The sequence below is a fragment of the Phoca vitulina genome, unplaced genomic scaffold (genome assembly GCF_004348235.1).
Source record: "Phoca vitulina isolate PV1807 unplaced genomic scaffold, GSC_HSeal_1.0 scaffold1, whole genome shotgun sequence".
Classification (NCBI taxonomy): domain Eukaryota; kingdom Metazoa; phylum Chordata; class Mammalia; order Carnivora; family Phocidae; genus Phoca; species Phoca vitulina.
Genome location: NW_022589704.1, coordinates 277,878 through 304,509, shown reverse-complemented (window position 1 = coordinate 304,509; position 26,632 = coordinate 277,878). Strand labels below are relative to the sequence as shown.

General features: G+C 47.3%; 1 protein-coding gene across 1 annotated transcript in view; it reads right to left on the bottom strand.

The window, feature by feature from the left end:
* LOC116647154 (contactin-associated protein-like 4) overlaps positions 1 to 26,632 on the bottom strand; it is a 149,137-nt gene that overhangs the window by 66,178 nt on the left and 56,327 nt on the right. Inside the window, exons 3-4 of the mRNA XM_032428352.1 lie at positions 21,814 to 22,007; positions 3,999 to 4,146 (exon numbers count right to left, since the gene is read on the bottom strand). Of these exons, the coding sequence (XP_032284243.1) occupies positions 3,999 to 4,146; positions 21,814 to 22,007 (342 nt within the window). The remainder of the gene's footprint in view (positions 1 to 3,998; positions 4,147 to 21,813; positions 22,008 to 26,632) is intronic.

The window sequence follows — 26,632 nt, the reverse complement described above, 5'->3', positions numbered from 1 at the left end:
CATGCTGTAGCACACACGGGGCTTTCTGGCACAGAAGCTCTACTGTAACAGAAAATCAAAGAAGGAAACATGTGAGCACATGTGTACACGAACACAGCACACACGAGTGTGCACACGCAAGGAACATGTGAGCACACGTGTACACGAACACAGGCACACACGAGTGTACAGATGCACAGGAGCATGTGAGCACATGTGTACACGAACACAGGCGCACACGCAATGTACACGAACACAGGCACACGTGAGTGTGCACACACAAGGAACATGTGAGCACATGTGTACACGAACACAGGCACACATGAGTGTGCACACGCACAGGAGCATATGAGCACACATGTGCACACAGGTGCACACGAGTGTGCACACAGGAACATGTGAGCACGTGTGTACACAAACACAGGAACATGTGAGCACACGCATACACAAACACAGGCGCCCACACTAGCACATGCACACACTTAGGCAAGCACACCAGGGAACTCATATGGTGTTTAGATGTAATCATTTTCATGGAGCGTCCCGAAACCAGGAAACCCTTTCCAGGGTTCCTGTAGGGTAACGTGGTTGAGAATGACTCCAAGTCTCCTGGCCAGAGCGTCCACTGGCAGCTCTGGGGTGGCCAGAGCACTAATCCCGTCCTCTACAAGGATCACGATGCCTGTGGTCAACTGGAAGGGGCCCACACATCCACTTCCAGATTGCTCTGCATGGAGTCGGCTTGCTCCCGCTGTTCCCAGCGGTGGTAGTAACGCCTGGGCTCGACCAGGCTGCCGATAGAAAGCACAGTGTGCGTGTGGTGGTGACCTCACACCCTGGCTTCGTTTGGCAGCTTGCACCCACATCTGATGCAGAAGCCTTCGTGTGACGTAAGGACGTCATCAGCTTTCCTGTGTTCTTGTCGAGGTGGTATTTCTCCCTCCCGCACTGTTTGATTTCCTCTGAACGCATCCTCAGTGGGAGCCGGCTCACAGCAGACGCCGAGCTGGCCAGCAGGTCCGCCGGTGGCTCGTCACAAAGGACCTTCACTTTCAGAGGATCTCCCAGCTGTGATTAATTCCTGCCTCAGGGGCATGGCATGGCCTTGCCCACCTTCCCCCTCAAGCAATATGCCTTTAACCAGACAACACTAACCCCTGGAAGCCTTGGTGTTTGCTCTATGCTCAACGTCAGACTCAGCCGGTCTCAGACTCTGCGCATGAGGAGCAGACCCTTTCCCGGTGGCCTCGTGGCCCGCTTGCTGCATGCCTGACAGTGCATTTGCTTTTTATCCATGTATCCTACTGACAGACTAATGAACAGTTACCACAGGCATTAGGATGGTGCGGTTGCCATGGGGACAGAGCGGTTGCCATGGGAGCAGGTCAGCATGACACTAGCCTGGCCAGGGTGTGCAGGGAAGTTATGGAGGTGGAGACATGGCAGCTGATCCAGACTCCGGGGCATGGCAGTGGAGGGTGGGCGAAGGAAGCCAGGCACCAGCGACACATCCAGGATGTTCTGTGCAGAAAGCTAGAAAGAGGTGATGCTAGCCCATGGTATAGTGCAGCATTAGGGTGAAGGGTGAGTGCCGGGGAGGAAGGGGAATGAGGGGGCTCTTGTAAGACTTAGAACTGTGCACTTAGATTCGTGTACTTTCCCACATGTATGTTATACCTCGAAAAGTATGTGTTCTCAAAGAAAGAATGAAGGCTGAGGGTTGCAGGCATGGGGACGGTCTGTGCAAAGGTCCTGTGGTGACTGCAGACATCCTCATGCATTCAGAGAGCCAAAATAGAGTGGTGGTGGCTGCCTGGGGAGTAACCACTTCCTCTGAAGCTGCCTGGGGTGGGCAGGGCTCAGACAGAGAGGTGGGTCAGAGGAAGGGCAGGACAGGTCAGACTCTACCTGGCTGCAGCGAAGAGCATCCCTGGGGTCCCTGTGTACCAGGGACAGTGTGTTGATGAGTCTGTTGGGTTTGACATGGGCAGGCTCCTTCCTCCGTATCCAAGGCCACATGGTGCCCGTCAAGAGGCCCTCAGGACTGCTGTGGCCATCTAGGTGGAGCCTGGCAGCGGGTCCAAACCAGGGTCAGAACCAAGGATGACGAGGATTCAGAGTGCGCTGGGAAGGAGGGGTCGTGGGGCGGGCACTGACTGGGCGTGTGGCGGCCCTGGGTCACCTGGAGGTGGCTCCAGCTTCAGGCAGATGAGGGGTCCCGGAGCATGGCCCGGAAGGCAGTGAGGAGGTCCGCGTGGATGTCGATGCGCCTTGGAAGGAGCCTTGAGGTGGCCACGCTGTGCCCTGGGAACCCATGGGAAAGACCCTTCCTGCCCAGTGTGCAGCCCACAAAGCCATCCTCAGCCTGCCCTCGGCCGCCGGGTCCAGCTGCAGCAAGAATCTGCCGAGCGCATGGAGAGAAAGCCCTGCCTCCGCGGGTCCTCCCGGTGATTTTCCCTGCACTGCCCCCTCCCCATCCCTGGGCGGTGAGCCCCACCGTCCTAGCTCATGGTCTCCGCGGGCTCCTGGGTGGTGCTTCCAACCGCAAGCAGAGAAAAGGCTGTGCGTCAGGGCAGGCAGCAGCTCGGGTGCCACGGAGACGGACAAGCCGGGCTCTGCCCACGGCCCACGTGGCCCGACTGCAAAGCTGGGGGTGCGGAAGCCGGGAGTGCGAGAGCGACCACAGCCCGTCCCGGAGCGCGGCCCGTGGTGGCCGCGGAGGGATGCGCGGCGGGCACGGGTGGGATTCCTCCGCGATCTGCAGGCGGGACCGGGGCGAGTGAACGGGGGGCGCGTGGGCAGGGGGGCCGAGGGGCACGTCCGCGTCTCCGAGCAGCGTGCTGAGGGGCCTGCGCTTTCCAGCACCGGAGCGGCACGCGTGCGTCGCTCGTGCTGGAAACACCGTGTGTCCCGCCTGAGGCAGAGCGCACCAGGCTGTTTTCCAAGTGGCGGGGACAGGTTATCTGCTGCGTTTTTATGCAGACCCTCCCAGCAGCAGGGCTGTGTGGACGTCAGGGCTGCTGCTGGTCCCACTGGAAGGGCCGTGGCTGCACCTCTGGGAGAGAGGGTCCACCCCCAAGGGGAAGAGGTACAAGGCCCAAGACAGCCAGTGTGAAGCTCCTTGACCGGGGGAGGCCCTCGTGGTCTGGGTATCCACAGTGAGGATGGAATGGGAAGAATGCTGGGATGAAGACGGCACAGGAGGTCCCTCGGTCCACGCAGCCCACGGGCTGGACCCCCACTCAGGTGACCCTGGCACTTCCCTGACACCCCACGGCCACACACCGCCTCCTGGAGCCAAGGGGCTGACGCCCACCCCAGCGGTCTCCTTTGTGCCATCCTGAGCGTCTCCTCCTGACACAGACAGCAGACCCACTTTCCATGGCAAACCCTCCTACAGAGCAAGTCCTGGCAAGTGTCACATGTCAGCAAGTGGGCGGGTGGCCCCTGTTCAATGTTGCGGACAGGCAGGCCCCTACCCCCCACCCCCCGCCCCCGGAGCCTTGGGCTAGTGACATCACTGTGTGTCCAGAGACAGACAGAGGGACAGAGACAGACAGAGGGACAAGAGACAGAGACAAAGAGACAGAAGGACAGAGAGACAGAGGGACAGAGAGACAGGGACAGAGGGATGGAGACAGAGAGACAGAGACAGAGGGACAGAGACACATAGAGGCAGAGACAGAGGGACAGAGAGACAGGGAGACAGAGAGACAGAGGGACAGAGACAGAGAGACAGAGACAGAGGAACGGAGACAGACAGAGACAGAGGGACAGAGAGGCAGAGACAGAGGGACAGAGACAGAGACAGAGGGACAGAGACAGGGAAGGGAGAGAGGAGCACTCAGTAAGAAGACCCTGTAAGACAACCTGACGGCTTCATCTCGGGTTTATACAACAATAGGAAGGAGAATCCATTGTCCTTGTTAAAGGATTTGAGAAAAGCCTCCAGCAGTCTCTGAGCTTGTGCCGAGGACCCCACATCCCCAGACGGAGCCCCGTGCTGCGCCTGCACTTACGGAATGGGCATCCGTACACCTCCACGCGCATCCCGATGCGGCCGTCGGGGTTCCAGGCGGAGGGGAGGAAGCGCAGGTATCTGGCCTCCACGGGCGGCTGCAGCGGGTGGTGCACCACACTGTCTGCGTTGGTGTTCCCTGGAAAGCCCTGCAAGAGAGCGCGACCTCAGTGCATGTGTGGGGTCCCCTCGCTCCTGGGATAGCTTCTCTTCTCTCCTCTTTCCCGACCCCCCTTCTCTCCACCCCCAGACAAACAAACACCTCAGCAGGAGGTTGGGGATCTGGAACCTTCTGCACGCTGCCTAACAGGGGTGGGGGCTTGTAGCCCCTGAGGAGGACACACCTGTCCTGGCCTGTGTGGCACTCGCCCCGTGCACATGGCACTGGACTCAGGTGGGAGGTGGGCTCTGAACACAGGCCGAGGGAAACACGTGAAGTGCGGACTCTACACACGACCTCAGCAGTCCTCAGAGACGCTCTTCCTCGAACCCTGTGATTTTGCACCAAGGGGCCGGGTCGGGGGGCGAGGGGATGTGCTGCGTCCTCACAGGGCTCAGGGGCCGGGTTGGGGGGGGCAAGGCGACATGCGGAGGCCTCAGAGGGCTCAGGGGCCGGGTCGGGGGGCGAGGGGATGTGCTGTGTCCTCACAGGGCTCAGGGGCCGGGTCGGGGGGTGAGGGGATGTGCTGTGTCCCCACACGGCTCTGGCACAGCCTCCCGGTGCCCCGGCCCTGCTGTGGGGGTGCGGGGACAAGACAGGGCCCTCATGCTCAGTGTTTCAGCCTGCACCCCAGACAGAAAGCATCTGTGGGACTAAGACAAAGGGGCCCAGGGACCCTGCGGGCCTGTTGGGGTACACGTCCGGGGGCACCGTCTGTAAACAGCAAACCCCCGGGAAGGAGGCTCTGTCTGCACGCGGCCCCCCGAGGGCTCAGTGGGTGCCCCTGGTACGGACAGAAGCCTGGTGAGAATGTGTGTGCCGGTGTGGGTGTGTCTGCGTGTGCATGTGTGAACACGTGCCTGTGGTGTGCCTGCGCACGTGTGAGAGCACACGCATACCTGTGTCACACGTGTGAGCATGTGTGCACACAGCTGTGCATCTAGGGTGTGTGCGCACATGCACGCATGTGAACACGTCTGTGTGTTGTGTGTGCATGTGTGCCTGCGCACGTGTGTGAGAGCACACGCATACCTGTGTCACACATGTGAGCATGTGTGCACACACGTGTGTGTCAAGGGTGGGTGCTCGTGGTCAAGACATCGCTCCCTGACCCTCATCACTGGGCGTGTGTGAACCAAGGCACACGGTTGCAACTCACTTTCCATTTTAAAAGTAACCATATCAATAACAGTCTAAATAATTCACTTTTAGCTAAATAAGAAAAATAGCTTAGTGAAGAAAATGAAGATTTAAATTGTGCTTGTGTTCATCAAAAAACAGGAAAATATGTTTTATGGGAATGCCTCATTGTTATTATCAGTTTTGTGGTTTTTACCAACCATTGGAATCGTTCCAAGGGGGGGCCTTCAACTTCCTGCTTAGGTTTTGTTTAATAATGCACAATGTAATTTAATTATATAATTATTGTATAAAAGCTCCATTAAAATAACATTAATTTAACATTAAAATTTCAAATAGGAATGCTACTCTTGTGGCCACCACAATCATTCTAACGAGTCCAGACTTGTGGTCACCGCGGTCATCCTAACGAGAGTCCAGACTGGGGTCACCGTGGTCATCCTAATGAAGAGTCCAGACTTGAATGGGGCCTCTCATCAGACTCAGTCGCCTGCACATTTGGACCCTTCACACAGACCTCCAGCTCAGCCAGCAGAGAACACTCCAGATCCCACTATTTAAAAAAAACCAGTCAAATGTCTAGTACTTTTCTAGGTGGAAATTTATTTATTTTTTATTATTTTTTATTTTTTTAAGATTTTATTTATTTATTTGACAGAGAGACACAGAGAGAGAGGGAACACAAGCAGGGGGAGCGGCAGGCAGAGGGAGAGGGAGAAGCAGAGTCCCCACTCAGCTGGGAGCCCAGTGCGGGGCTCGATCCCAGGACCCTGGGATCATGACCTGAGCCGAAGGCAGACGCTTAACGCCTGAGCCACCCAGACGCCCCTCTAGGTGGAGATTTAAACTTGCATTTTAGAAAGAGAACCACAATTGACAAGCCTTCCGATGTAACTGCTACAGCTCTTATCCTGGGAACAGTGTCAGCACGTTGGGTGAAGAGTCCCTGCATCCCCATCTGGCCTCCTCAGGGTCAGAAGCGCCCCCGTGGCCCTGGGGGCTCCACACTGAGTGTTCACCCGAAGGCCCATGCTTCCCGACGATCCTAACACGTTCCTAACACGTTCCTAACACGTTCCCTGCGCTGGCAGGGAGGCCGCTGGCTTACTGTTCTCATCACTCTTGCTGGAGGAAAGGAGAACCCCTTGGCACTGTGTGCCCCTGGGGAAGGCTGCTGACAGCCTCCAGTGTCTGGAGACTCGAATTCAGCAGGTCTGGGGGAGCATCCGGGGCAGAACATCAACAGGAGTTAGAGCTGCAGAACTCCAGCCCACCCAGACCTGCGAACTCAGGTCCTGCGCACACGTTGCAGGTGGGCCAGTGGTCAAACGGGCGCCGACAGAGAGGATGCCCCAGCGGGGTACTAGAGCCGCCGCCCTTCAGGCGCCTCACCCTGCTACCCACCTGGTCAGAGTGAAGCGTGTCTGGGCTGTTCCCTGCATCCACCCGGGAAGCATGGTGGACAGTGATCCCGGCACAAGGCAGGATCGCAGACTGAAGCCTGAAACTCTGAGTCTCAGGGAATGAGCCAGACGTGGTTCTTTTTGCTTTAAAACACTCACAATTCTATGAAATAAATCACCTGGGATGGAGAGCACTGAAAGCATTCCAACAACAACACCCTCCCTGAAAGGGTCACAGTGTAAACCCTCTCTGCTGCCGCTGCCGCGCACTTCCACCCGAGCCTGCAATCTAAGGCCCGGCCAGGGAAAACATCTGATGAGCTGCTCCGCAGGAACCCTGCGCTTTGTCACTTACTCCAGAGGCACAGAATTCCCCTGTTTAAACAGTAAGGACTGTATGGAGAGTCCCACTTAAGTAGTTTGAAACAAATGCAAATGTACGTTGTCGCCTGGTTCACCTCCAAGAGAACGGCACTTATTCACATAAATAAAGCAAGAGAGGCTGGGTAAGTGGTATCCCCGTGTTATCAGTTTTTTGGACATCAAATGACTTAAGGTTCTGTGCCAGTTTCATTACTCATAAATTTGATCTTTGGCAATTAACTAAAAAATTGCCCCCAAATCCCCAACCCACCTGACTTTATATGAATAACATGAGTGCTCTGCGCTGAATAATTATGAGGTCTTCTCTAGCATTACTCACACACAGACACAGATATAGAGATGATTTGTGGAATGCTATGCAAACTATTTTGCATGCAAGTTCAATTAATAATGCTGTAAGAAAAAAATTTAATTTGATTAAAAAATACATGTTTGTAAACTGCAATCCAGTACTTGGTTCCAGTTAGCTTGGTTCCATGATATAAAGTATCCTACCATGACAATGTCACATTGTAAATAGTGTCTAAACTCAGTAGGAACAGAATAAGTACTGAGCATTTGTTTAAGGCTTGTTAAGTAGCAATCTGGACTGGAAGTAAAAGTAATAACGTCACAGGAGTGACACTCAGCCACCTTCTTCCATAAAAGGGAGATAACCTCACCTCTGCTGAGAACTGAATGTTGGTCTCTCAAAATTCTTGTGCTGGAATGCCCAGCCCCACTGCGATGGTGTGCCTTACAGGAGACCCAGAGGCTGAGTTGTCTTTCCTCATGTGGGGACACAGTGAGCGGTCAGCTGTCTGAGAACCAGGCTGGAGCCCTCACCAGACCCGAACCTGCCAGCACCTGACTTCAGGCTTCGGCTTCCAGAACTGTAGGAACCCCGGGGGTGTTGGTTACAGCAGTTGGCGGGTGGAGACAGCCTTCTTCCACACAGAGTGAGCTCATGTCAGGGCAGAGCCTCAGAAGGGCTCATGCCAGATGTGCCCATCAGAACATGTGTCCTGAATATTGCTCTTTTTCATTTTTCTTTGCTGCTGTTCTTGTTATTTAGAAAGTAGGAACAAGACTAAAACGCCCCTTTTCCCCAGGAAGGCACAGCGAGGGGCTTGGCAGGACCACTGCTAATGTGGAGAATCAGACTGGACAGAACAGCCATGAACAGCCACCCCTACGCCCTGGAAACCACCAAAAGCCACACAGCAAATTGAGAAACATTTACTTATAAGAAACTATGGAACAATAGAATCGAAGTGTGAGAACAACAGAATTATATGGTGTCCCTGTTGGCCCTACTCCCATCCCAGCTCATCCATAGTGCTGCGAGGAGTGGGGGTGGGGGGTCAACCCTGAAGCTCTGCAGTCAGGTGGGCTCCCTTAACTTGGAGTGCAAGATCCCAGGCCTAGCCGTGGCCATACAAGCGGCAAATGGGAAGGCCAGCAGGCAGCATGCCTGAGGATGTGTCTGGTTGAAGTAACTGACCAGCAGCAGACTGTCCAATGTTAACAGAAAGTGTGGGAAGTGAGACAGCACCCATTCTTGATGAGCTCCCATGTCTCCCTGTCTGTTGGAAAGATTGTGCTCAAGCACAGGAAGACTGAAGGGGGCTGGCTGTGAAACTATGCTGTGCATGGAGACCACCAGAGCCAGTAGAAAGTAAAGTCTTGGGCAGATGTGAAGACCACCCCAACTGCAAGCACACACTTCAGCCAGCAAAGTTGGAACCCCTCACAGCTTGGGATGCATGAGCATACCTCTGCCAATCACTGGCTGAACACTAGCTATGGTTTACAAATAGAAAACAAAAAATTAGGAAACAAAAAAGCAAACACAACACAAATTATACAGCAACACCAGTGCTTCTTATCATAGGAAACAGATTTCAGACTCAGTACAGGCAGATGACTACAAGAATCCAAAGTTGCTTTGATATATTATCTGAGAAAGTTGAAGACACACAAGAAATGAGAAAGTGCAGCTCATAATCAGGAAGATCTAGTTAAAGAAATCTGTGTCCATGGGGATCCGGAAGCTGGATTTTATTGACAAAGATTTCAATACAACTATTATAACTAGGTTATATATAAGGTTACACATGTTTAAAGAATTTATGGAATTCTTGTTGAACAATGGCTCAACAAATAGAGAAGATTTTTAGAGAAACAGAAACTTGAGAGATGGACTCAGAGTCTGATGCAGTTTACCTCCAAAGCTGGGCTGGTGGCAGATGCTCCCTGGCTGGGTAGGCTCCAGAGACACCCCTGGTTTCAGGTCTACCTTATAGAAAATGTTAAAAAAAGCTCCTAAAGGGATAATATAGGTCAGGAAGAAAGGAAGAGCATCAGAGAAGGAATAAGTGAAGGTAAAATAAAAACTAATTTTTCTTAATCTAGCAGATAACTTTGTTCAAAATAATATCAACAATGTGTTCAATTACGTATGTTTATATCTATATTTTGTATATGTACACATATGCTTATGTATAAGTGAAATGAATGACAGCAATAATTCAAGAGATGGGAGGGAAGAATTAGGGATATTTTGTTATTACAAAATATTCACAATACCCATCAATTGGTATAGTGTTATTTGAAAGTGAATTTGGTTTAGTTGTAAATGTTTATTGTAAATTCTATGCTGACTACTAAAAAAATTAAAAGAACAAGAAATCAATAGAGAAAATCAATGGAATCAGAAGCTGGTTCTGTGAAAAGATCAATAAAAGTGATACGTTTCTAGCTAGGCTAATAAAAAAAAGGATACAAATTGTTAAAATCAGAATGAAAGAGGAGGCATTACCACAGACCTCATGGACACTAAAAATATAATAAAGGAATAACATGAACAACTTTATGTCCACAAATTTCAGAACCTATATGAAATGGACCAATTCTTTGAAAGATACAGTCTTTATGTTATATGCAACTAATGTATCATTGAACATTATATCAAAAACTAATGATGTACTATATGTTGGCTAATTGAATTTAAATAAAAAAAAAAAGAAGAAAAAAGAAAGATACAGTCTTCGAAAGCTCACACCAGAAGTAGAAAACCTGAACAGACTTATGTCTATTAAATAACTTGAGTCAATAGTCAGTAACTTTCCAAAACTAAAACACCAGGCCCAGATGGGTTCACTGGTAAATTTTTCAAAACATTTAAGGGAGAAATTCTCTCTCTTCTAGCAGATAGAAGCATAGGGAATACTTCCTAACTCACTCTAAGAGGCCAGAAAACTAAGAAAAGAAAACTAAGGACTAATATTTCTCATGAACATAGATGCAAAAATCTCCAACAAAATATTAGCAAATCAATCCAATAATATATAAAAATAATTATATATTATAACCAAGTGGGATTTATCCCAGGTATGCCAGGTGGGTAAAATACCCCCAAAATCAACTAATGTAACCTGTCACACCAACAGTGTAAAGAAGAAAAATCACATGATCATATTACTAGATGCAGACAAAAGCATTGGACAAAATTCTACACCCATTCATGATAAAAACTCTCAGCAAGCTAGCTATAGAAGGAAGTATCCTCAGCTTGATAAAGGATATCTACAAAAGAACTACACCTAATATCATACTTAATGGTGAGAAACCTGAGGCTTTCCTGCTAAGAATGGGAAGACATGGTATCCCTCTCAACCCTGCTTTCCATATTGTGCTAACTAATGCAATAAGACAAGAAAAAGAAATAGAAGTTATACACATTGGGAAATAAAGTAAAACTCTCTGTTCAGAGATGACATCACCATCTATGTAGAAATCTGAAGGAATTGACAAAAACTTCCTGGCACTAATGGAGAATTTTAGCAAGATTAAAAGACACAAGGCTGGGGCGCCTGGGTGGCTCAGTCGTTAAGTGTCTACCTTTGGCTTAGGTCATGATCCCGGGGTCCTCGGATCGAGTCCCATATTGGGGTCCCTGCCCGGTGGGAAGCCTGCTTCTCCCTCTCCCACTCCCCCCTGCTTATGTTCCTGCTTTCCCTAACTTTCTCTCTCTGTCAAATAAATAAATAAATAAATCTTAAAAAAAACCAAAAGACACAAGGTTAATATGCAAATGTCAATAAATTTCCTACATGCCAGCAATGAACAAGTGGAATTTGAAATTAAATTCATATTACTATTTACATTAGCACCCCTAAAAGTGAAGCCTTTAAATATAAACCTAGGAAATTATGTATAAGACCTATATGAGGAAAAGACTATAAAACACTAATGAAAGTAATAAAAAAGATACAGGAACCATGCATCATTTTGATAGATGGATAAAAAGCATTTTTCAAGATCCAACACCAATTCATAATAAAAATTCTCAACAAAACAGGAATAGAAAAGGCCATCTTCAGCCTCACAAGTTGCACACATCTAACATCATAGTTGAAGGTGAAGGACTGAACTGTTTCCCCCTAAATTAGGCACAAGGCATGATGTCTCCTTATCTCTGCTTTTCAACCTAGTCCTGGAAGTTACAGCAAGTCAGTAAGGAAAGAAAATGAATAAAACATCCAATTGGGAAAGGAAAACAAATCTATTAAACTGTTTTTACTCACACATGCCTTAATTCTGTTTGTGGGATATTCCAAGAACTCCACACATAAAAACAAACCAAAAAGACCTTCAAAAACCAGTATGTCAAGTACTCAGGTAATACTATTAATATATAAAACTCAGTTATATTTCTACATACTAGAAATAAATAATCCAAAATTGAAATTAAAAAAAATAATTCCATTCATAATAGCTTAACAGAGATAAAGTAATCAGGAATAAATTGAAAAAAAGGTATAATATTTGTACACTGAGAGTGATAAACATTGCTGAAGAATTAAAGAAGACCTAAGTAATTAGAGAATTATTTATTTTCACGGATCAGAATACTCAAACTTGCAGAGGTGACAATTCTACAGATTCAATGCAATCCCTAGAAAAACCTCAGCAGGTAATTTGTAGATATTAGCAAGCCAATCCTGATATTTAAATGGAAATGAAAAGTACCAGACCAGCCAAATAAATTTGAACAAGAACAAAGTTGGAAGACTTACATTTCCAGTTTCAGTACTTATTATAAAGGTACTATAATCAAGCCTGTGGCACTGGCATAAGGATAGGCATGCAGATCAATGGAACAGAATTCAGAATCCAGAAATTACTATTACACACATGGCCAGCTGACTTTTGATGAAAGTACCAAGGCAGTTCAATGGAAAAGGTTAGTATTTTGAACAAATGGTGCTGGTGTAATTGGAAATCCCTATGTGAAAATTTGAATTAGACTATTACCTAACACCATGCACAACACTTACTCAAAACAAAACATAGGTCTGAATGTAATGGCTAAAACCTTACAGGTTCTTGAAGCAAACACAGGAGAAAATCTGCTTGACCTCTGGCTAGGCAAAATATTATTAGAAATGATGACAACAGCACAACCTGACAAGGAAAAACAGATGAATAAGACTTTATAAAAATAAAAAAAATGTCCTTCCCAAAACACATTAAGAAATGGTTGGGGGAGGGAGCCACCAATTAGGGAAATTGGGGAAATACAGTTTTTGCAAATCACATATTGGGTAAGGAGTTGTATCCAGAATATATAAAGAATACATACTACTCAGTAAGACCAATGATCCAAAGAAAAAAATAGCAAAATATATGAATAGATATTTCACCAAAAAAAGTATACAAAGCACATGAAAAATATTCAATATTATGTTAGGCAAATACAAATTATAAACATACTAAGAAAAAAATAAAACATAAAAACATAGTAAGATATCATGACACATCCACTATGATAGACGTACTTAGAAAGCACACAATAATAAGTGCTGGAGAGGGTATAGTTTACATAACTTATAATTCCTTGTTAGTGTATACTTTGATGATTTTTAGTAAATATACCCAGTTGTGTAGCCATCACAAAGTCCAGTTGTAAAATATTTCCATCAATCCCAAAAGCTCCTACATGCAGTCAGTTCCTGCAGCAGTGCCCACTCCAGGCCACCACTGACCAGAGATGGAGCCCAGGCCCAGGATTCTGATCCTGGTGAGCTCCACACCTCCGCAAGGCTCACCTGGGTCTTGAGCAGTGTCACCCAGGAGCTGGGTGAGGGTGCCGGGTGTCTGCCCCACTCTGGAGCAGGGGACCTGCCTTTAACACTTTACCCAGCACCTAGGGGACATTTTATTCACAGTAAAATGTGGGAATGAGATCACTGGGAATATGTTTGCTCCAGAGCACAAAATATGGACCCTGAGAGCTGCCTCTTTCCCCTCTTCTAGGCGAGGGAGTATGAAATATCCTCAAATTTGTAACCTAAAAATAAATAACTACAATTTATAGGACTCGATGTGAACTGGGAAGCTGACAAGGGATGGGTACTGAAAAATGTTCCTAAAGACGGGTGTGACAGCTCCCAAATATGGCTACGTGTCGTGTGGTAGCAAATGTTCTTCAGTGAGAATACAGTTTTTAGTTAGAGTGGAAGTCAATAGATACCACAAAAATACTCCCTTTATAAGTACATTTTATTTATTTATTTTTTCAAATATTTTATTTTATTTTAATTAAAAACATTTTTAATTTTATAATTTTTCAAAAACTCAATTAATTAACATTATTAGTTTCAGAGGTAGAGTTCAGTGATTCATCAGTCTTATATAACACCCAGTGCTCATTATATCAAGTGCCCTCCTTAACGCATCACCAGGTTACCCATTCTCCCACCCACCACCCCTCCAACAACCCTCACTTTGTTTCCCATGATTAATTGTCTCTTATGGTTTGTCTCCTCTGATTTCATTTTGTTTTATTTTTCCCTCCCTTCCCCTATGATCCTCTATTTTGTTTCTTAAATTCCACATATGAGTAAGATCATATGATAATTGTCTTTCTCTAACTGACTTATTTCGCTTAGCATAATACCCTCTAGTTCCATCCACGTAGTTGCAAAAGGCAAGATTTCATTCTTTTTGATGCCTGAGTAATATTCCATTGTATATATATATACCACCTCTTCTTTATCCATTCATCTGTCGATGGACATCTGAGCTCTTTCCATAGTATGGTTATTGTGGACATTGCTGCTATAAACATTGGGGTGAACCTGCCCCTTCAGATCACTACATTTGTATCTTTAGGGTAAATACTTAGTAGTACAATTGCTGGGTTGTAGGGTAGCTCTATTTTCAACTTTTTGAGGAACCTCCATACTGTTTTCCAGAGTGGCTGCACCAGCTTGCATTCCCACCAACAGTGTAGGAGGGTTCCCCTTTCTCCACATCCCCGCCAACATCTGTCGTTTCCTGACTTGTTAATTTTAGCCATTCTGACTGGTGTGAGGTGGTGTCTCATTGTGGTTTTGATTTGGATTTCCCTGATGCTGAGTGATGTTGAGCATTTTTTCATGTGTCTATTGGCTATTTGTATGCATTCTTTGGAGAAATGTCTGTTCATGTCTTCTGCTCATTTCTTGATTGGATTCTTTGTTCTTTGGGTGTTGAGTTTGATAAGCTCTTTATAGATTTTGGATACTAGCCCTTTATCTGATATGTCATTTGCAAATATCTTCTCCCATTCTGTCGGCTGTCTTTTGGCTTTGTTGACTGTTTCCTTTGTTGTGCAAAAGCTTTTTATCTTGATGAAGTCCTAGTAGTTCATTTTTGCCCTTGCTTCCCTTGCCTTTAGAGACGTGTCCAGCAAGAAGTTGCTGCGGCCGAGGTTACAGAGGTTGCTGCCTGTGTTCTCCTCTAGGATTTTGATGGACTCCTGTCTCACATTTAGGTCTTTCAACCCTTTGGAGTCTATTTTTGTGTGTGGTGTAAGGAAAAGGTCCAGTTTCATTCTTCTGCATGTGGCTGTCCAATTTTCCCAGCACCATTTGTTGAAGAGACTGTCTTTTTTCCATTGGATATTCTTTCCTGGTTTGTCGAAGATGAGTTGACCATAGAGTTGAGGGTCCATTTCTGGGCTCTCTGTTCTGTTCCATTGATCTATGTGTCTGTTTTTGTGCCGGTATCATACTGTCTTGATGATGACAGCTTTGTAATAGAGCTTGAAGTCTGGAATTGTGATGCTGCCAGCTTTGCTTTTCTTTTTCAACATTCTTTTAGTTATTAGGAGTCATTTCTGGTTCCATACAAAGTTTAGGATTGTTTGTTCCAGCTCTGGAAAAATGCTGATGATACTTTGATAAAGATTGCATTGAATGTATAGATTGCTCTACATGGCATAGACATTTTCACAATATTTGTTCTTTCAATCCATGAGCATGGGATATTTTTCCATTTCTTTGTGTCTTCCTCAATTTCCTTCATGAATGTTCTATAGTTTTTGGAGTACAGATTCCTTGCCTCTTTGGTTAGGTTTATTCCTAGGTGTCTTATGGGTTTTGGTGCAATTGTAAGCACATTTTAGGAATGTGTTACTAGCATTAAGACCCATTGAGGACCTAACTGTGTTGACTGAAGATGAAAAAATCTAAAAACATTCTCTATGTTTGCAAGAGATTTTTAAAAAAATTTTAACCAATTTTCTACTGTGATTTTGGCCATGTTTTTACTAAGTGATATCTTTTCAAGTTAATACTGATGAAATTCTTTACATGCCTCAATTCATTTGTTTCAGAAGCAAAGAGTAACAGAGTTTATGTACTACCTACTGGGTAGTTTTTCTTGTTGTTTCAAAGCTCGGTGTCAGCATTTGAAATGGCCTCACCAACTACCAAGTCCAAATGTGCATCTGGTGAAGTGGGAGAAGGCTTTGTGTCTAAGCCCACAGGCATGTGATTTTATTTCTTGGTTTTGACATCTGATTTACCCACCAATTACTGACTAGGCACAAGTGGAATAAAACGTGTAGCAAAGGTGGTCAGTCCAGCCTCCAAGCAGATTCTGCTATGGAAAAACCAGTGTGAAACAGATGCTAGAGACTGATCTGAGGGCTGTGTGAGGCCCCCGGGTTATCCTGAGTGCCCTATTCCTTAAGTCCACTCTTAGAGGATGGGCAAGGTCACAGTGGCCATGCACAGAAACTCTGGACAGGGAAGGAGGCCTCTCACCTGGGGGCTCCCCGACGTGCAGGAGGCCTTGGTCCAGTATTGTCTAAACATCCATGTTAAATATTGGCATCACTTAATAATTTCTGAGAAAATATCCATTCAAAGCAGACTCCAATAAAAATCCTTGAATAAGGAATGCTTTGCTCAAACAAAGAAACACATATTAAAAGATAATGAATATTCATATACTACTAGAAAAGCCCAAACTTCACTGCATTTAGTGTCTGCAACATGCTCTAATCAGCATAATGACCCTGAGAATATAATTTTTCTCTCTCTAACTGAGCAAGCAGTGCTGTGTTTCCTTAGCTCAGTCAGTGGATCAGGGCAAGATCTAGAAGAAGGACAAATCACATCTCGGATTCTCCCAAGAGACTCGCAGTGGGGAGAGTGGATCTCATATCCTGTGCTTGCTGGCAAGGGAGCTGAAATCCACGAAGGACATTTCTGATGACATCATAAAGACCATAGTTTGAAAATGCACTTATTAAAACGACAGATGGAGATGTTGCTAATACATTTGCATACGCTTGTCTCTGTGGGCATGTTTCACATTTACTAGGTTAGCTAGTTAGCTAGTTAACAAGCGATGAGCTTGTGATGCCCACAGGGAGATCTTGTTAATTGATTATTGAGACTGAGGAGGTTTTCCTGAGCCTCCCTTGACTCCAGTTTACACAAAGGGTGCAACCAGGTGGCACCGCATGCTTCGGGCAGCACCAAACGTTCCTTCCAGTGACTTTGTCCCCCCAGGGAGGTCCCAGGTGGGAGGAGACCAGGCTGTTCCTTTAAACCGCTGCTGTCTAGTGGAACTCTCAGCTAGGATGCTCTGGACCCATGTCTGCCGCTGCAGGCAGGACCTGCCTCCCACACGGACGCGCTGGGCATTTGAAGTGTGGCTAATGCAAGCGAGGGGTTGAACTTTTAATTCCATCTTATTTAGTTGATTCCAACTTAAGTGTAAATAGCCACATAAGGCTGCTGGTTGCTGTAACCCACAGCACAGGTTCAGGAGTCCCACGGCACGTGGGAACAGCATCTCTCAGAACAGTGCCACGGACGGAGCTTCCGGGGTCCTCCCAGGGATGCGCTGGCTTCGCGGTTGTCCCACTTGGGTGGCCCAAAGTCACATCTTCCCAGTGGGTGTCTGGGCTCACAGCTCATAGTTCCTACACCTGTGAGAATAGCAGCCTCTCTCCGGAGCTACTTCTATCGTGAGCAATACCACCTCGTAACATGGCAGACACGCCACCCTTGTTGAACTGCCAAGGGAAAATGCTGGAAAGTTGACCCCAGGTCAAATATATCCATAGAGAAGGAAAAGTGGGTTTTATGCACATAGCTTGATCACTAGAAATAGAGACAATGTGCAGAAGGAAACACAACAACAACAAAGTGTACATTGTGGCTCAGCTGCTCCCCCATGGCTGTCCGTCCCTCCCCTCGTCTGTCGGTCCCTCCCACACGGTGTGGGTCTGCTCAGCTGCTCCCCCACGGCTGTCCGTCCCTCCCCTCGTCTGTCCGTCCCTCCCGCACAGTGTGGGTCTGCTCAGCTGCTCCCCCACGGCTGTCCGTCCCTCCCCTCGTCTGTCCGTCCCTCCCACACGGTGTGGGTCTTTCCTCTCCATCTAAAATCCCTCCTCGCCATCACGTTGAGTTTGCTTCTCTCAGCTCAGAATTTCAAACTCTTCATCCCCCGTGCAGCTCAGCACAAGCACTGGCCATGTTTCTGCTCGTTCTCCCTCCTTTCACATGGCAAAGAGGAAGGAAACTATTTTAGCACAAGCACGATGAGAGTCGTTCACGTAATTAGCAACAGAGACAAGCTTTGCTCTCAGATGGCAATCATCTCAAGCTCATTAAAAGACGCGGGCAATGAGCTGCTTTACCATGTCTTCCTAACAGTCTCTGTAGGGCAGTGAGCACGTGCCACTCCGGGGAGGCGCTGACGCCGTCCGGACCGATGGTGACATGGTCACCTGGTTCTGAGAGGCTGGCTGGCAGCCACGGGGAGCGGCGGCCCCCCACACTGTGCTCTGCTCCGGCCCTCCCGAAACCTCTCCATCTCGCGTCCCTGACCTCACACGGGGCTTCTCCCTTCTCCGCGTCTGTGCTCACCGAGCCAGCTCTCGGGGTGCGTGGGCCGCTGCTCAGGTCCTCGGAGCACCAGGCAGGTCTAGGAATTTCCTCACTTTGTCCTGCAGTAGAATTGACCCCTGGACCCAAGCCTCTCAAGCTCGCTCTGTGTCATAAAAATATAAGCCCAGGTTTTATTATTAGATTCAACGGATAAGCGTCACTCTTTTGAAGTGCCACAGCGTAGCTCGTGCTCCGCACGGGTTCTGCCCCGACCTGTCCTAGGGTTGCTCCAGGGGCAGCATGTGGGGGACAGCGCTCATGGCTGGGTGTGCGCGGAGCTGCCAGGAGCTCATGGCTGCTGGCGAGGTGGCAGGGGGTGGGACCTGAGATGCCGCGTCTCTGACGAGCTTGCAGGTGGTGCTGGGCCCCTGGTCCATGGACCTTGCTGTGCTCTGCTCAGGGAGCCTCTCAGAGCACAGGACCAGGACCCCCGCATAGGCAAATCCTGAACCTTTAGTGTGCAGTCTGTCTTCCTCTTTCACAAGCCATTCGCCAGAGGGAGACCCAGTCCGAGCAGCAGACAGACTTGGGCGAACCCGGCCCACTGGACCCACGAGAGCCCGGGGACTGAACGAGGAACTCTCGACTGGACCGCAGGGACGCCAGCGCAAAACAGTCTAAGAAGTCAGAGATCTACGAACATGGTCATGGCGGTAATTGTAAGCATGTTGTTTTCTTTTCTTTTTTTTTTTTTAAATTTTTTTATTGTTATGTTAATCCCCATACATTACATTAAGCATGTTGTTTTCATCGACAAGAGTGTTACCATTTCAGGTAATAAAAGTAAACACGTTACTTAGTGCTGACTTCACAATTCCTATCTAAAGCAAGTGCTCATGGGAAGGGCAGACCTCTAATGAAATGTTGGTTTATTATAAAGGCAGCTAATTGCTGGTGTTGGAAACACCAGTGTTAGCCGCTCTATTTTAAGTGAATGTAACAGGCTGGCCCCAGTAATTATCGACTCGTGGGACTCACTTCTGTGAAAGTAAAGAGTGCTCAGGTTAAAAGAAAGCTAAACAGGAAACGCACCCGGATTAGAATATAAAATAGTAATTATGCCTTTACTGACGTTCTTAAGGGTAGATTATTTTGGCATAACCTGTTTAAATATGAATTAAGGCAATAAAAATAGCAAATGAGACCATATCAAAATTAAAAGCTTCTGTTCATCAAAGGACACGATCCACAGAATGAAAAGATGACCCGTGGAGTGGGGAAGATGTTTGCAAATCACGTATCTGATGAGGGGCTGATAGCAGAATGCATAATGAGCTCCCACGCTCAGCCACACCAAACAATCTGATTAAAAAACCGATAAGCGATCCGAGCAGACATTTCTCCAAAGATGCGCCAACGGCACAGAAAAGACGTTCACCATCAGAAATGCAAATCAGAGCCCCCAAGGTGCCACCTCACACTCGGTAGGATGGCTGCCCCCGAAACCAAACCAAACCAGAGAACAAGTGAGGTGAGGGCTGGGGAAACTGGAGCCCTCGTCCCTGCGGGGGGGTCGGGGGGGATGTGATCTGGTGCAGCCGCTGCGCGTGGAAAACAGTTTGGGATTCTTTGAGAAGTTAAACACAGAATCGCCACATGATCCAGCAAGTCCACTTCTGGGCACACCCCCAAAGGAAGAGGAAGCAGGGTCTTCATGAGATATCTGCACCCCAGTGTTCAGAGCACCGTTATCCCCAAGAGCTAAAGTGTTCATTGACAGATGAATGGATGAGCGAGATGTGGTCCATGCACACAATGGAAGATGACTCAGCCTGAAAAGGGAAGCAAATTCGGACACCTGTTTCAGCATGGCTGAACCCTGAGGACATCATGCTCTGCAATTAAGCCAGTCACCAGAAGACAAATAGCGTAGGATTCCACTTACATGGGACACGGAGAGTCGTCAGATTCATAGGGACAGAAAGCAGAATTGTGGGCGCCAGGGGCTGGAGAGTCAGTGTTTCATGGGGAAGGTTCAGTTGGGGAGGACGAGAGACTTCTGGAGATGGTGCTTAGTGTGAATGTGCTCAGCGCCACTAAGCTGCACACTTAAAAATTGTTAAGATGGTAAATTTTAGGGGATGTATAACAAATAAAGCCATGAATAAAAGGCATCTTTTATAACGAAGGGGCCCACACAGTCGTGGCTGGAAAAAAGTAAATGGCATTGGTAAATCACGTCCTCCCAGAATTTATATTCCAAAGCCCTAACCCCCAGCCTGACTCATGAGGAGCTGGGATGGTTAGGGTGCAGCCCTGGCCCAGCGGGCCCCCCGTGAGCGGTCTCACCACCACCTGTGAGGAGCCGTGAGATGCACATCTGCAGGCTGGGGAGGGGTCCCGCCTCCACAGAGAGACCGGTGTCTGTGGTGTTCTCATCGCCCAGCCTGAGCCCCTCCGCCCACCCCGGTGTCACTATGTGGGATCGGTCGGGCCCCCCTGCTCCCCGAGATGAGCAGCCAGGGGATGCTGCCTAGTCGCCGGGTCCCGGCCTGGGACACAGGACCTCACGGCGTCTCCCTCTTCTTCCTCTGAATGGTGTTGACAACGTGAAGCCTGGTCTGTGGGGTCGAGGGCTGACCTGCGTTATGCTAATAGAACCAGGGTGCTGTGGCCCTGAGGTCCCGGTGGACACGCTGTCTGCTGGTTCATGGCCACAGCTCTGGGCGTGTGCCCAGAACCGGTTTATCCCAGACGGGCTGAGGAGACGCGGCCGAGCCTGGGTGCAGAAGCAGGTGTGGCCTCTGGTAGAGAAAGAGGGTGTGGACGTCACAGGAGGGGCTGCGGGGCCCTGGGCCTGCGTGACTCCAGACCAAACTTTTCTGTTGTTTACATGAGAAAGAACGGCGCCTTCCCACCCGACCTGTGCTTGAGCTGCTCCTTCAACACTTCGTTTCAGTGGCCTGTGGCTTCCCTGTCGCTGATGTTTAGTGGGACTGGGTCCTGGACTGTCTCTGCCGGCTCACAGTCCCACTGCCTCACGCCCTGGCCAGACCCTGCACGGTCGCACAAACTCTACCTCACTAATCATGCGATAAAAGGGACACGGTATGCAGTGAACATTCTGAAAGTCACAAAGGTGGAGCAAACAAAAACAATTTGCCACAGAACATGGCTGTGGGACGCAGGGCAGGCCCTACAGATCTCGTGTGTCAGTTTCTGTGAATGCCAGCCGTGAGGGTCATTCGTGTCCGTCAGGAGCCCCGGGGCAGGGAGGAGGGCCAGGACCCGCTTCCTGCGCTCATGAGGAGCCCTCGGTGACCTGGCAGCTTCTGTGAGGCCATGCAGAGCGCAGGCGGGTTATCCGTGGGGCTACCCGCTCGAAACCAGAGCAGAAGGGTTTTGTTCAGTTGTTCCTACACTATAAAACCATTCCGCTCCTTGACGCTCACTGGATCTTCACGTGTCATGCATTTGGACGTGGTTTGCTCCTCCGGTGGATCTGAGACTCTGGCCTGGGAGGGGAAGGTGCTCTGGGGGCCCCGGGAGGTCGCGTCACGTGAAGGGACCTACCGCGATGCTCTCCTCGCGCCGGTACACCTTCCAGTTCCTGCTGCTGTCGCTGAACATCAGGAGGTAGCTGGTCACCCAGTCGGAGCTCCCGTACCCGCCCTGCGTGGCCACTGCGGTGACCGACACCCTGTCCCCGAGGTCGAGCTGTAGCCACTGGTCCCTGCTTGACACGCGTGGTATCCAGCCCCCGGCTCCTTGTGGAGGAAAAGGAGACAGGAAGAACACAGTAAGAGTGGGAAATGTTGAAATGCATCTTCAAGGAGCAAAAATGGCACAGGACGTACGCCTCCGTGGCTTCCGGGAAGACTGTGTCCCCGAAGCCCGGGAGTGCGACCTCCTGACCGTGAGCACGGTTACACACAGGGAACAACGCACTGTCTGTGCCCTCCTGCTCCTGGGGCATGGGCTTCGGCTGCTCGGTGTCGGGGGGACACCCCATGGAGCCCGTTGGCCTCCCAACCCGTGTCCTCCGGGCCCCATGCCATGAAGGGATAGACCCAGGCTTGGAGACTGTGGAGGGGTGCAGTCCCAGAGCAACCCCAGCCTTCCTCCCACACGCACAGCAAACACCAACAGTGGACACCAAGTGCTGGTCACCCTGGGATTGCCGAGGTGGGGGCTGGGCGCCCGTAAGCTGGAGGAATCCAGTATCACCAAACCAGTGAGAGGAGAGTAAAACCCAGCCAGAATTACTGAGAAAATCAGGAAACAAATATTCATAAGAAGTAATTGAAGAACAGCCCTACCTCCTAAAAACAACCATGAAACAAAAGGAAACCATGGAAAATAAAACTCTTACAAGCCTTTGAGGGTCTGAAATACCACCTTGACTCACAAGTTCGGAACTGAGAACAGCAATGGGCCAAACACGGAGTTATGAGGAAAAAATTGATTGAACACAGGAAGCAAATGGGGAAAAAGACAAAATTATCTTTAAAATAAAGAGTAAATACCATGACTATTAGAATGGCCCAAATCCAGAACCCCAACAGCCCCCAGTGCTAATGCGGACTAGGCGCAGTACTCAATGTGGGCGGGGGGTGCGGGGGGGGGGGGGGGGGGGGGGCGCGGGTGGGAAGACAACCTGGCGGTTTCTCATAAACACACTTTTACCATAGGATCCAGGAATTGCCATCCTTGGTATTTACCCAAATATTGTACACTTCGTTTGTAACTGACAAACAGTGGAAGCAAACAGGATGCCCTTCAGTGAGTGGATGGATGAATAAACTGGGGTCCATCCAGACAGTGGAATGTTATTCTGTGCTAAAAAGGAATGAGCTATCAAGCCACAAAAAGACATGGAGGAAACTTAAATGCACTTACAAAAAATTTTTTTTATTGTTATGTTAATCACCATACATTACATCATTAGTTTTTGATGTAGTGTTCCATGATTCATTGTTTGTGCATAACACCCAGTGCTCCACGCAGAACGTGCCCTCTTTAATACCCATCACCAGGCTAACCCATCCTCCCACCCCCCTCCCCTCTAGAACCCTCAGTTTGTTTTTCAGAGTCCATCGTCTCTCATGGTTCGTCCTCCCCTCTGATTCCCCCCCTTCATTCTTCCCCTCCTGCTATCTTCTTTTTTTCTTTTTCTTAACATATATTGCATTATTTGTTTCAGAGGTACAGATCTATGATTCAACAGTCTTGCACAATTCACAGCACTCACCATAGCACATACCCTCCCCAGTGTCTATCACCCAGCCACCCCATCCCTTCCACCCCTCCCCCCACTCCAGCAACCCTCAGTTTGTTTCCTGAGATTAAGAATTCCTCATATCAGTGAGGTCATATGATACATGTCTTTCTCTGATTGACTTATTTCGCTCAGCATAACACCCTCCAGTTCCATCCATGTCATTGCAAATGGCAAGATCTCATTCCTTTTGATGGCTGCATAATATTCCATTGTATAAATAATGCAATATATCTTAAGAAAGAAAAAAAGAAGAAGAAGAATGTAGCAGGAGGGGAAGAATGAAGGGGGGGGAGAAGAACCATGAGAGACAATGGACTCTGAAAAACAAACTGAGGGTTCTAGAGGGGAGGGGGATGGGAGGATGGGTTAGCCTGGTGATGGGTATTGAGGAGGGCACGTTCTGCATGGAGCACTGGGTGTTATGCACAAACAATGAATCATGGAACACTATATCCAAAACTAATGATGTAATGTATGGGGATTAACATAACAATAAAAAAAATAAAAAAAATTCCATTGTATATATATACCACCTCTTCTTTAGCTATTCATCTGTTGATGGACATCTTGGCTCTTTCCACAGTTTGGCTATTGTGGACATTGCTGCTATAAACATCGGGGTGCACGTACCCCTTTGGATCCCTACATTTGTATCTTTGGGGTAAATACCCAGTAGTGCAATTGCAGGGTCATATGGTAGCTCTATTTTCAACTTTTTGAGGACCCTCCCTACTGTTTTCCAGAGCGGCTGCACCAGCTTGCATTCCCGCCAACAGTGTAGGAGGGTTCCCCTTTCTCTGCATCCCCGCCAACATCTGTTGTTTCCTGACTTGTTAATTTTAGCCATTCTGACTGGTGTGAGGTGGTATCTCATTGAGGTTTTGATTTGGATTTCCCTGACGCCGAGCGATGTTGAGCACTTTTTCATGTGTCTGTTGGCCATTTGGATGTCTTCTTTGGAAAACGTCTGTTCATGTCTTCTGCCCATTTCTTGATTGGATTCTTTGTTCTTTGGGTGTTGAGTTTGATAAGTTCTTTATAGATTTTGGATACTAGCCCTTTATCTGATATGTCATTTGCAAATATCTTCTCCCATTCTGTCAGTTGTCTTTTGGTTTTGTTGACTGTCTCTTTTGCTGTGCAAAAGCTTTTTATCTTGATGAAGTCCCAATAGTTCATTTTTGCCCTTGCTTCCCTTGCCTTTGACGATGTTTCTAGGAAGAAGTTGCTGCAGCTGAGGTCAAAGACATTGCTGCCTGTGTTCTCCTTTGGGATTTTGATGGACTCCTGTCTCACATTTAGGTCTTTCAACCATTTGGAGTCTATTTTTGTGTGTGGTGTAAGGAAGTGGTCCAGTTTCATTCTTCTGCATGTGGCTGTCCAATTTTCCCAACACCATTTGTTGAAGAGACTGTCTTTTTTCCATTGGACATTCTTTCCTGCTTTGTCAAAGATGAGTTGACCATAGAGTTGAGGGTCCATTTCTGGGCTCTCTATTCTGTTCCATTGATCTATGTGTCTGTTTTTGTGCCAGTACCATACTGTCTTAGTGATGACAGCTTTGTAATGGAGTTTGAAGTCTGGAATTGTGATGCCGCCAGCTTTGCTTTTCTTTTTCAACATTCCTCTGGCTATTCGGGGTGTTTTCTGGTTCCATACAAATTTTAGGATTATTTGTTCCATTTCTTTGAAAAAAGTGGATGGTATTTTGATGGGGATTGCATTGAATGTGTAGACTGCTCTAGGTAGCATTGACATCTTCACAATATTTGTTCTTCCAATCCATGAGCATGGAACGTTTTTCCATTTCTTTGTGTCTTCCTCAATTTCTTTCATGAGTATTTTGTTTCATCTTATGGAATCGCTTATCTCTCGAATTCTGCCCTCGTGATCCAGTAGTTGTTTATCTCTCTTTTTCTCAGCTTCTTTATTTTCCATCATTTGGTCCTCTATATCACTGATTCTCTCTTCTGCCTCATTTATCCTAGCAGTTAGTGCCCCCATTTTTGATTGCACCTCATTAATAGCCTTTTTGATTTCGACTTGGTTAGATTTTAGTTCTTTTTTTTCTCCAGAAAGGGTTTCTCTAATAACTTCCATGCTTTTTTCAAGCCCAGCTAGTATCTTTAAAGTGATGATTCTAAACTCTAGATCCAACATCATACTAATGTCCATATTGAGTAGGTCCCTGGCAGTCGGTACTACCTCTTGTTCTTTTTGTTGAGGTGATTTTTTCCGTCTTGTCATTTTGTCCAGAGGAGAATAGATTAATGAGAGAACAAAATGCTAACAGGGTAACAACGTCCCCAGAAAATATACTCTAAACAAATCAGAAAAGACCTGAAGCCGGGGGTAAAGAAAGGGAAAGAAAGAAAAAAGAAAAAAAGAAAAAAGAAAAAGATAAAAACAAACAAAAACAGAACAAAACAAACAAAAAAACAGAATATGATCAAATATGATCAGGCTGGTACATAGATCAGTGCCACACACTAGATTTTGGGTGTATTTTGGTCTGTTAGAAGAAAGTGCCTCCCAAAATTTTAAAGAAAGAAAAACTTATATATGTACAAAAATAAGGGCAGATATGATGAAGGGAGGAAATATGACTGTAAAGATGAAAATTATAAAAAATCTTATAAAAGGAATTGATAAGAAGTTGTTTGAAAAAAGAAAGAAGAGGGTTTAAAAAAAAAGAAAAAAAAAGGGAGAGAATGTGATCAGGCAGGAGAGTAGAACAAAACCATACACTAGAGATTTAGGGTATATTTTGATCTGTTAGAAGAAACTATCTCAAAATTTTAAAGAGACAACAACTTATATATATATGTCAAAAATAAGGGTAACTACTATGAAGGGATAGAATATGACTCTAAAAATGAAAAATAAAAATGTTTTTTAAAAAAGGGATTGATAAGATGTTGGTTGAAAAAGGGAAAAAGAAAAATTCAAAAAAAAAAAGACAGTTAAAAAAAATTGACTTTGAAAGACTACAGAATCATGGTAAAAAAGCCACGGATTCTCTGTGCAGTATTCCCCTAGTGCTGGAGTTCTGCCGTTCTCATTGATCGGTAAACCTGGTCTTGGCTGGCTGTTCTCGCTGACCTTCTGGGG